The following is a 12,500-nucleotide window of genomic DNA, read 5'->3' as shown; positions in this document are numbered from 1 at the left end:
GTGTATTGTGTCTACTGTGTGTGTACTGTGCGTGTACTGTGTGCGTGTACTGTGTGTGTGTACTGTGTGAGCTGAAGCTGATGACATCCCTCCTGCTGACTCACTGACTCACTGACTCACTCTACTGCTGTGCCTGTGTATGTGTTTGTGTGTACAGTATGTGTGTGTTTGTGTGTGATTGGCACGTGTGTACCTATATGCATGACTTTATATTTGTGTGAGTACACGTCCATATTCTCTACCTCCTAACTCCCTGTCTATTGAAAATTCTGATATGTTCAGTCCCTGTAACGGTCCTGACCTGTTTTATGTTGTTTTTGTATGTGTTTAGGTCAGGGCATGTGTTTTGGGTGGGCAGTCTATGTTATCTGTTTCTATGTTGGTTGTGGTTGCCTGGTATGGCTCTTAATTAGAGGCAGGTGTTTTGCGTTCTCCTCTAATTAAGAGTCATATTTAGGTAGGGTGTTCTCACTGTTTGTTTGTGGGTGATTGTCTGCCGTATCTGTGTTATGTCTTGCACCATACGGGACTGTTCGGTTGTTCGTGTCGTTTCGATGTAGTCTGTTCCTGTCCGTAAGTGTTACGTTTAATTATGTAAGTTTATGTTCAGGTTTCGTCTACTTCGTTTTCTTGTTTTGTATTTTTGAAAGTGTTTTGTTTTTCCGTGTTGCCATCATCGTCGTTTCAAATAAAGATATGGCCTATTTCCCTACTGCTGCATTTTGGTCTGATGATCCTTCTCTCCTCTCCTCGTCCGAGGATGAGGAGAGCGACAGCCGTTACAGTCCCTCCCTCCCTATCTCCCTATCTCCCTATCTCCCTATCTCCCTATCTCCCTATCTCCCTATCTCCCTATCTCCCTATCTCCCTATCTCCCTATCTCCCTATCTCCCTATCTCCCTATCTCCCTATCTCCCTATCTCCCTATCTCCCTATCTCCCTATCTCCCTATCTCCCTATCTCCCTATCTCCCTATCTCCCTATCTCCCTATCTCCCTATCTCTCTGTCCTCTCCTCCTCCTAACTCCCTCCATCTATCTCTCTGTCCTCTCCTCCTCCTAGCTCCCTCCGTCTATCTCTCTGTCCTCTCCTCCTCCTAGCTCCCTCCCTCTATCTCTCTGTCCTCTCCTCCTCCTAACTCCCTCCCTCTATCTCTCTGTCCTCTCCTCCTCCTAACTCCCTCCCTCTATCTCTCTGTCCTCTCCTCCTCCTAACTCCCTCCCTCTATCTCTCTGTCCTCTCCTCCTCCTAGCTCCCTCCATTTATCTCTCTGTCCTCTCCTCCTCCTAGCTCCCTCCATTTATCTCTCTGTCCTCTCCTCCTCCTAGCTCCCTCCATTTATCTCTCTGTCCTCTCCTCCTCCTAGCTCCCTCCATTTATCTCTCTGTCCTCTCCTCCTCCTAGCTCCCTCCATTTATCTCCCTGTCCTCTCCTCCTCCTAGCTCCCTCCATTTATCTCTCTGTCCTCTCCTCCTCCTAGCTCCCTCCATTTATCTCTCTGTCCTCTCCTCCTCCTAGCTCCCTCCATTTATCTCCCTGTCCTCTCCTCCTCCCAACTCCCTCCATTTATCTCTCTGTCCTCTCCTCCTCCCAACTCCCTCCATTTATCTATATGTCCTCTCCTCCTCCTAATTCCCTCCATTTATCTCCCTGTCCTCTCCTCCTCCTAGCTCCCTCCATTTATCTCTCTGTCCTCTCCTCCTCCCAACTCCCTCCATTTATCTATATGTCCTCTCCTCCTCCCAGCTCCCTCCATTTATCTCCCTGTCCTCTCCTCCTCCCAACTCCCTCCATTTATCTATATGTCCTCTCCTCCTCCTTGCTCCCTCCATTTATCTCCCTGTCCTCTCCCCCCATAACTCCCTCCATTTATCTATATGTCCTCTCCTTCTCCTAGCTCCCTCCATTTATCTATCTGTCCTCTCCTTCTCCTAGCTCCCTCCATTTATCTATCTGTCCTCTAGACCTGTCTTCTATACCTCTGACACACTCCCTCTGTTCCTGATGTTTCTCAGTGATCCATTAGTGGACATTAGTCACTCCCTTCCTCCAGGTGACAGCACCCTCATGGGGAGATGAATCCCTCTCTCCTGTCCTCCCTCTGTCATCCCTCTCTTCTCGGTCTATCCTCGTCCTTCCTCTCTCAACTTCTTCACCTCTCCTCTCCTCTCTTTCCCCTCTCCTTCTCTCTACTCTCTTCTCTACAGAGCGTATGATGAGACCAACCTTTCCTGTCCTCTCCTCTCCTGTCCTCTCCTCTCCTCACCTCTCCTCTCTTTCCCCTCTCCTCCTCTCTTCTCTACAGAGCGTATGATGAGACCAACCTTTCCTGTCCTCTCCTCTCCTGTCCTCTCCTCTCCTCACCTCTCCTCTCTTTCCCCTCTCCTCCTCTCTTCTCTACAGAGTGTATGATGAGACCAACCTCTCCTGTCCTCTCCTCACCTCTCCTCTCTTTACCCTCTCCTCCTCTCTTCTCTACAGAGCATATGATGAGACCAACCTTTCCTGTCCTGTCCTCTCCTGTCCTCTCCTCTCTTTACCCTCTCCTCCTCTCTTCTCTACAGAGCGTATGATGAGACCAACCTTTCCTGTCCTCTCCTCTCTTTACCCTCTCCTCCTCTCTTCTCTACAGAGCATATTATGAGACCAACCTCTCCTGTCCTCTCCTCTCCTGTCCTCTCCTCTCCTCACCTCTCCTCTCTTTACCCTCTCCTCCTCTCTTCTCTACAGAGCGTATGACGAGACCAACCTCTCCTGTCCTCTCCTCACCTCTCCTCTCTTTACCCTCTCCTCCTCTCTTCTCTACAGAGCGTATGATGAGACCAACCTTTCCTGTCCTCTGTCTTATCCCTTTCTCCTCTCTCTAATAAACAATGAGAGCTTCACTTCTAGTCTCCTCACCTTTCCTCTCCTCTACGTACGAAAAAGTATACAAATGTATGCACTCACTACTGTAAATCTCTCTGTATAAGAGTGTCTGCTAAATGACTCACTACTGTAAGTCTCTACAAGAGTGTCTGCTAAATGACAAAAATGTCTAATGTAAAGAATGTCAAGTCCTCTCCTCTTTATCTCCTCAACACAATGGAAGACATATCCTCTCCTCCAGTTCTTCTCTCCTCTATCCCTATTTTCAATCCCTCTCTCCTCTCCTCTCCTCCCTCTCTCTCTTACAGTGACAGAAATGTCTTCCCTCTGTATGAGGACAACTCACCTGTCTCCTAGCAACTACCTCTCCTCTCTTCCTCTCTGTCTCCCCTGCTCTAGGTCATGAGGGAGCGAGAAAACAAGACGCTGGAAGAATAAAGAACTCGTCCTCTTCACGCTATCTCTAGCATCTGTCTATCATTTCATATATTCATTCAGCCATTCATTTATTTATTCAGTCATTAATTCATTAGTCATTCATTACAGGACAAGAGAAAAGATTCAGATATGTTGATGCACAGTTTATAATTCAGAGAGGAGAAGAGGAAGAGGAGTTTTAGATCTCTGAAATTAAAATATCTCAATTACACACACTACACCTGCCACGCTAGCTGCCTCTCACACACACCCACATGCATGTACACACACACACACACACACACACACACACACACACACACACACACACACACACACACACACACACACACACACACACACACACACACACACACACACACACACACACACACACACACACACACACACACACACACACACACACACACAAAGGTAAAAGTCCTGTTCAGGCACATGTGTTCTGCTGTAAATTATAATCGGACTCCACAGAGGACACCTCAGAGGGGTCCTCTTCACACTGCATGGCTCTGGGTACTCCACAGAGTCCCCACTGGGAGCCCCGAACACACATTCAGCACTGCTGAGTCCCCCTTGTGAGCACTAAACTCAACACTACATAAACTCATGGGTTATGCTGAGTTTAGAGCAGGATCTATGGGGAACAATAAGTGATTGGCCCAGTGGGTTAGCATGGTGCTGGCAACACCAGGGTTGTAGGTTCCATTCCCACATGTGGCAACACCAGGGTTGTAGGTTCCATTCCCTCATGTGTCAACACCAGGGTTTTGTGTTCTATTCCCTCATGTGTCAACACCAGGGTTTTGTGTTCTATTCCCTCATGTGGCAACACCAGGGTTGTAGGTTCCATTCCCTCATGTGTCAACACCACAGTTTTAGGTTCCATTCCCTCATGTGGCAACACCAGCGTTGTAGGTTCCATTCCCTCATGTGGCATCACCAGGGTTGTACGTTCCATTCCCTCATGTGGCAACACCAGGGTTGTAGGTTCCATTCCCTCATGTGGCAACACCAGGGTTGTAGGTTCCATTCCCTCATGTGGCAACACCAGGGTTGTACGTTCCATTCCCTCATGTGGCAACACCAGGGTTGTAGGTTCCATTCCCTCATGTGGCATCACCAGGGTTGTAGGTTCCATTCCCTCATGTGGCAACACCAGGGTTGTAGGTTCCATACCCTCATGTGGCAACACCAGGGTTGTAGGTTCCATTCCCTCATGTGTTAACACCAAGGTTGTAGGTTCCATTCCCTCATGTGGCAACACCAGGGTTGTACGTTCCATTCCCTCATGTGTCAACACCAGGGCTGGACGTTCCATTCCCTCATGTGGCATCACCAGGGTTGTAGGTTCCATTCCCTCATGTTTCAACACCAGGGTTGTAGGTTCCATTCCCTCATGTTTCAACACAAGGGTTGTAGGTTTCATACACTCATGTGGCAACACAGGGTTGTAGGTTCCATTCCCTCATGTTTCAACACCAGGGTTGAAGGTTCCATTCCCTCATGTGGCAACACCAGGGTTGTACATTCCATTCCCTCATGTGGCATCACCAGGGTTGTACATTCCATTCCCTCATGTGGCAACACCAGGGTTGTAGGTTCCATTCCCTCATGTTTCAACACCAGGGTTTTAGGTTCCATTCCCTCATGTGGCAACACCAGGGTTGTACGTTCCATTCCCTCATGATTCAACACCAGGGTTGTAGGTTCCATTCCCTCATGTGTCAACACCAGGGTTGTAGGTTCCATTCCCTCATGTGTCAACACCAGGGTTGTAGGTTCCATTCCCTCATGTGGCAACACCAGGGTTGTAGGTTCCATTCCCTCATGTGGCATCACCAGGGTTGTACATTCCATTCCCTCATGTGGCAACACCAGGGTTGTACGTTCCATTCCCTCATGTTTCAACACCAGGGTTGTAGGTTCCATTCCCTCATGTGTCAACACCAGGGTTGTAGGTTCCATTCCCTCATGTGGCAACACCAGGGTTGTGGGTTCCATTCCCTCATGTGGCAACACCAGGGTTGTACATTCCATTCTCTCATGTGGCATCACCAGGGTTCTAGGTTCCATTCCCTCATGTTTCAACACCAGTGTTGTGGGTTCTATTCTCTCATGTGGCAACACCAGGGTTGTGGGTTCCATTCCCTCATGTGGCACACAAGGGTTGTACGTTCCATTCCCTCATGTGTCAACACCAGGGCTGTACGTTCCATTCCCTCATGTGGCAACACCAAGGTTGTAGGTTTCATACCCTCTTGTGGAAACACCAGGGTTGTAGGTTCCATTCCCTCATGTGTCAACACCAAGGTTGTACATTCCATTCCCTCATGTGGCAACACCAGGGTTGTAGGTTCCATTCCCTCATGTGGCATCACCAGGGTTGTCGGTTCCATTCCCTCATGTTTCAACACCAGGGTTGTAGGTTCCATTCCCTCATGTGGCATCACCAGGTTTGTCGGTTCCATTCCCTCATTTTTCAACACCAAGGTTGTACATTCCATTCCCTCATGTGGCAACACCAGGGCTGTAGGTTCCATTCCCTCATGTGGCATCACCAGGGTTGTAGGTTCCATTCCCTCATGTGTCAACACCAGGGTTTTAGGTTCCATTCCCTCATGTGAAAACACCAGTGTTGTGGGTTCTATTCTCTCATGTGGCAACACCAGGGTTGTAGGTTCCATTCCCTCATGTGGCAACACCAGGGTTGTGGGTTCTATTCTCTCATGTGGCAACACCAGGGTTGTAGGTTCCATTCCCTCATGTTTCAACACCAGGGTTGTAGGTTCCATTCCCTCATGTGGCATCACCAGGGTTGTCGGTTCCATTCCCTCATGTTTCAACACCAAGGTTGTACATTCCATTCCCTCATGTGGCAACACCAGGGCTGTAGGTTCCATTCCCTCATGTAGCATCACCAGGGTTGTAGGTTCTATTCCCTCATGTGTCAACACCAGGGTTGTAGGTTCCATTCCCTCATGTGGCAACACCAGTCTTGTGGGTTCTATTCTCTCATGTGGCAACACCAGGGTTGTAAGTTCCATTCCCACATGTGGCAACACCAGGGTTGTGGGTTCTATTCTCTCATGTGGCAACACCAGGGTTGTAGGTTCCATTCCCTCATGTGTCAACACCAGGGTTGTAGGTTCCATTCCCTCATGTGGCATCACCAGGGTTGTAGGTTCCATTCCCTCATGTTTCAACACCAGGGTTGTACGTTCAATTCCCTCATGTGTCAACACCAGGGTTGTAGGTTCCATTCCCTCATGTGGCAACACCAGGGTTGTGGGTTAAATTCTCTCATGTGGCAACACCAGGGTTGTAGGTTCCATACCCTCATGTGGCAACACCAGGGTTGTAGGTTCCAGTCCCTCGTGTGGCAACACCAGGATTGTAGTTTCCATTCCCTCACGTGTCAACAGACACACACACACACACCTCAGGCATGCAGTTGATCCCTTGTGAAGCAAAGACACTCCATAGGGAAGGAGAAAACACATACATGTCACGGATGTAAATATAGAACTGATGTCTGTTGGATGTAAATATAGACCTGATCTCTGTTGGATGTAAATATAGAACTGATGTCTGTTGGATGTAAATATAGAACTGATGTCTGTTGGATGTAAATATAGAACTGATGTCTGTTGGATGTAAATATAGAACTGATGTCTGTTGGATGTAAATATAGAACTGATGTCTGTTGGATGTAAATATAGAACTGATGTCTGTTGGATGTAAATATAGAACTGATGTCTGTTGGATGTAAATATAGAACAGATGTTGGATGTAAATATAGAACTGATGTCTGTTGGATGTAAATATAGAACTGATGTCTGTTGGATGTAAATATAGAAATGATGCATGTTGAATCGGAAAGGGTGTTTTTCTAGCTGATTTAGTAATGTTTTGCGTCTTCCCTGTCTGTGGACTCTAGTCTCCAGGGTAATGTGGCAATAGAGGCCTCGACAACACATCTGCCTCCCCTCGACTCCCCAGAACCTCACACACACGCAGTGGTGTAAAGTACTTCAGTAAAGATACTTTAAAGTGCTACTTAAGTAGTTTTTGCATATCTGTACTATACTTTACTATTATATGTTTGGCAACTTTTACTTTTACTTCACTACATTCTGCAATAAAATAATGTACTTTTTACTCCATACGTTTTCCGTGACACCCAAAAGTACTCGTTACATTTTGACAGGAAAATGGTCCAATTCACACACTTATCAAGAGAACATCCCTGGTCATCCCTACTGCCTCTGATCTGGTGGACTCACTAAACACAAATGCTTTTTCTGTAAATTATGTCTAAGTGTTAGCGTCTGCAACCTGGCTATCCGTCAATAAAAATAAAATAAAATTGTACCGTCTGGTTTGCTTAAATTAAGGAAGTTGAAATGATTCATACTTTTACTTTTGATACTTAAGTACGTTTTAGCAACTCCATTTACCTTTGATACTTAAGTATATTTTAAACCAATTTTTTTTAAACTTTTACTCAAGTAGTAATTTACTGGGTGACTTTCCCTTTCACTTGCGTTATTATTCTACTTACTCAAGTATGACTATTGAGTACTTCTTCCACCGCTACACACACACACACACACACACACACACGCACACACACACACATGCACGCAAAAAAAGCTTTTAGGAAGCGAGAGAGAATGAGACACAGCTACCAAAATACACCCTCTCTCACTGCCCACATCTCTCATATTTAGGCTCACTCCGATTTTTATTTTCCCACTCCATCCTGCTCTCTCTCTCTCTTTCACGCTCCCTCTCTCCATCTTTTACTAGAGTAACTCAGTGAGTGTACAGAGAGATCTATTCTTATCTTCTTTCCATAGCTCATCTCCTTTATACTCCTGCCATTGCTCTGCTAGAGAGATCTCTATCCTTTAAACTGTTCTCAAATCAGTGATAATGCTCCAGCGACCTGCTGAGTCTCTGTGTGTCTGAGTTCTTTATCTGTTCCCAGACCTGTGTATGTGTCCAAATCCCATGCTGTGACTGTGGGCTTTGAAAGAAACTAAGTGGTATGCTCACACAACAATTCCCACAGCACCACGCCAGCCAACGAGCCACATGGTGTGTAGTATCAAATCAGACTCCTTGTTACAAATCCAAACCAGGCTACATGCAACACAGCTGCTGGTATTGATGCTATCAAACCAGATTGATCAAGAATTGATCAACATTCTGGTTCCCACAGGTGAGCAGGGAAGCAAACACAAACATGATTATACATGAGCGTGTGTGTGTGAGTGTGTGTACTCTACCTACCTATAAAGTAAGACAGTAGTATAGCCAGCAGGCTGAGTGTGTGTACTCTACCTACCTATAAAGTAAGACAGTATTATAGCCAGCAGGCTGAGTGTGTGTACTCTACCTACCTATAAAGTAAGACAGTAGTATAGCCAGCAAGCTGAGTGTGTGTACTCTACCTACCTATAAAGTAAGACAGTATTATAGACAGCAGGCTGAGTGTGTGTACTCTACCTACCTATAAAGTAAGACAGTAGTATAGCCAGCAGGCTGAGTGTGTGTACTCTACCTACCTATAAAGTAAGACAGTATTATAGACAGCAGGCTGAGTGTGTGTACTCTACCTACTTATAAAGTAAGACAGTATTATAGCCAGCAAGCTGAGTGTGTGTACTCTACCTACCTATAAAGTAAGACAGTAGTATAGCCAGCAGGCTGAGTGTGTGTACTCTACCTACCTATAAAGTAAGACAGTATTATAGCCAGCAAGCTGAGTGTGTGTACTCTACCTACCTATAAAGTAAGACAGTAGTATAGCCAGCAGGCTGAGTGTGTGTACTCTACCTACCTATAAAGTAAGACAGTATTATATTTGGCAATGTAAACATGTGTTTCCCTATTATAGTATTATGGTCCCGTGTGGCTCAGTTGGTAGAGCATGGCGCTTGTAACGCCAAGGTTGTGGGTTCATTCCCCACGGGGGGACCAGGATGAATATGTATGAACTTTCCAATTTGTAAGTCGCTCTGGATAAGAGCGTCTGCTAAATGACTTAAATGTAAATGTAAATAGCCAGCAGGCTGAGTGTGTGTACTCTACCTACCTATAAAGTAAGACAGTAGTATAGCCAGCAGGATGAGTGTGTGTACTCTACCTACCTATAAAGTAAGACAGTAGTATAGCCAGCAGGATGGCTGTAGTAATGGCCGACACGGCAGCACATTTCCAGCTGCAGTACTTAGACGGCTTATTGAGCTTGAAGGCAGAGCGGGAGAAGGTGTTTCTGGGTAATAGGCGAGGGGGCGGAGAGTAGACCGTCCCAGAGGTCAGAGGGTAACCGGGAGAGGAGCTACTGAAGAGGGGGGTCGTCCCCGACGACGTCTTAAACAGGAAGTGCCTGAAGAGAGAGAGAGGGGAGAAAGAGAGAAAGAAGGAAAGAGAGGTGTTTGTTTTAGTTGGACAGAAATTCTACACACAGAGGTTCAAAACACACACAGTCAAAACACAAAGAAACCCCAAAGAAGCCAACTAGAGAGAGAGAAGTTGAGAATGGAGAGGAACAGAGAGATGTGAGGCCAGAGATTGAGAGTCAATTGCTCTCAGATGTGAAAGAAATACACACGCACTCACACACACGCACACACACACACACACACACGCACACGCACACGCACACGCACACGCACACGCACACACACACACACACACACACACACACACACACACACACACACACACACACACACACACACACACACACACACACTTACTTTTGCTACAATCCCCCAGGTGGTCTGAGAGAACAAAGCCTTTGTGTTTGTGTGACAGATGAGACAGTAAGGGGTCAACACACTGCTGCAAAGCTGACTGCAGTGTGTGTGTGTGTGTGTGTGTGTGTGTGTGTGTGTGTGTGTGTGTGTGTGTGTGTGTGTGTGGGGGGGGGGGGGGGGGGGTGATCACTGACATTGACGAGACAGCCTATAGGGAGGAGGCCACAGACTTGGCAGTGTGGTGCCAGGATAACAACCTATCCCTCAACGTGATCAAGACAAAGGAGATGATTGAGGTCTACAGCAAAAGGAGGACCGAGCACGCCCCCATTCTCATCGACAGGGCTGCAGTGGAGCAGGTTGAGAGCTTCAACTTCCTTGGTATCCACATCACCAACAAACTAACATGGTCCAAGCACACAAAGACAGTCGTGAAGAGGGCACGACAAAACCTATTCCCCCTCATGGGGAATGAAAAGATTTGGCATGGGTCCTCAGATCCTCAAAAAGTTATACAGCTGCACCATCGAAAGCATTCTGACTAGTTGCATCACCGCCTGGTATGACAACTGCTCGGCCTCCGACTGCAAGGCACTACAGAGGGTAGTGTGTACGGCTCAGTACATGACTGGGGCCAAGCTTCCTGCCATCCAGGCCCTCTATACCAGGCGATATCAGAGGGAGGCCCAAAAAATTGCCAAGGACTCCAGCCACCTCAGACATAGACTGTTCCCTCTGCTACCGCACGGCAAGCGGTACCGGAGCGCCAAGTCTATGTCCAAAAGGTTTCTTAACAGCTTCTACTCCTGTGACAGTTAATCAAATGGCTACCCAAACTATTTACATTTTCCCCACCCCAGCCCCATTTTACACTGCTGCTACTCCCTGTTTATTATCCATGCATAGTCACTTTACCTCGACCTACTCTACATATTACCTCAAGTACCCCTGTATATAGCCTCACTACTGTTATTTTATTGTTGCTCCTTCATTATTCTTTTTTGTTTTTACATTTTTACTATTTATTTTAGATTGTTTTACTTCAGTTTATTTTAGTAAATACTTTAACACTTTTTTTTCTTAAAACTGCATGGTTGGTTAAGGGCTTGTAAGTAAGCATTTCACTGTCAGGTCTACACCTGTTGTATACGGCGCATGTGACAAATACAATTTGATTTGATGTCCCTTATTTCCCACCTCCTCCACCTCTATCTGTCTCTGGTAGACAAAGAAAGAAAAATAGAGAGAGTATTGTGTCTATAATCACACACACAGGCTGGAAAGAAAGTTGAAGCTACAATGCTCATTTGAACAGACGCTAATATACACACTGACAGGGGTGACTAAAGCAAACTAATTACTGAGGGTTTTGGAGAGTGTGTGTGTGTCTATATATATATATATATATATGTATGTGTGTATATAGATATATAGATAGATAGATCAATTGATCGATAGAGAGATAGAGATAGATAGATAGTGTACCTGACCACTGTGACTGACCACACATTAAGGAAACCCTTGACTATGTACAGAATCAATTTTAAAACTTTTATGAAAATAATGTGTACTAATGTTTCCCTTGTTTATTTCCATTTTGTTTATTGTCTCTTCCATTTGCTTTGGCAATGTAAACATGTGTTTCCCATGCCAATAAAGCCCTTTGAATGGAATTGATTTGATTTGAATTGAGAGAGAAACAGAGAAAGAGAGAGTGACAGAGAGAGGGATACAGAGTGTTCCATTGGATTACTTTCTATGTGAGCAGAATCCACTCCCAGTATTGTAAAGGAAGTGTTGTTGTCAATAGATGGGACCAATTATGAAGAGAAATTAAAAGCTTGAGCTCTACTCTGTCTGGCTAATTAATTAACATTGATTTATATTTATATAGACTGTCGTGTTGCTGCTGTGTGTCGCTGTGTGTGTATGAATAAGAGCTTTGACTTTCTGCTAATTACCCAGAATGCCCTCTGTCGTCTTGTTAATTGTCCAACCCCCCCCCCCTCCCTCTCTCTTTCACCTCGTCAGTGGTTGCCAAGGTATCTGTGAACATATTTAGATTCCAGACATTCCTTACTTCCCTCCCCTTATCTCCCCCTCACCACTGGTTCTCAAATGAAACGAAGTAACCAACCAATGTAACCACAGGTAAAATCTCCACATTTATCTCCAGTCATGCATGTGAATGGCCTTTTCTGCCATCTATCTCTCCCCTGTTATCTCCCAGGGCGGGGCAAGACAGAAACAGGGGTGTGGGGGAATATCCTGAGATGAGAGGCAGATTGGAGCTGGCATCAGCTGGCCGACAGGGTTTGCGGGACAGATTGGAAATCAAACTGTGTGAGAGCTGAACACACACACACACACACACACAGACACACACACACACACACACACACACACACACACACACACACACACACA

The 12,500-nt window shown here is 46.0% G+C and overlaps 1 protein-coding gene and 1 non-coding gene across 2 annotated transcripts in view; one reads left to right on the top strand and one right to left on the bottom strand.

Moving 5' to 3' along the window:
- Positions 1-9,214: 9,214 nt before the first annotated feature.
- trnat-ugu (transfer RNA threonine (anticodon UGU)) lies at positions 9,215-9,291 on the top strand. Its single transcript has one exon. It is a non-coding gene; the product is annotated as a tRNA-Thr (tRNA).
- A 162-nt stretch (positions 9,292-9,453) lies between these two features.
- LOC139572665 (teneurin-2-like) overlaps positions 9,454-12,500 on the bottom strand; it is a 29,818-nt gene continuing 26,771 nt past the window's right edge. Inside the window, exon 4 of the mRNA XM_071395343.1 lies at positions 9,454-9,700. Coding sequence (XP_071251444.1) covers positions 9,454-9,700 — 247 coding nt within the window. The remainder of the gene's footprint in view (positions 9,701-12,500) is intronic.

Source organism: Salvelinus alpinus, chromosome 4 (assembly GCF_045679555.1).
Source record: "Salvelinus alpinus chromosome 4, SLU_Salpinus.1, whole genome shotgun sequence".
Taxonomy (NCBI): Eukaryota; Metazoa; Chordata; class Actinopteri; order Salmoniformes; family Salmonidae; genus Salvelinus; species Salvelinus alpinus.
The sequence above is the reverse complement of the archived record's forward strand: the minus strand, read 5'-3'. Positions and strand labels throughout refer to the sequence as shown.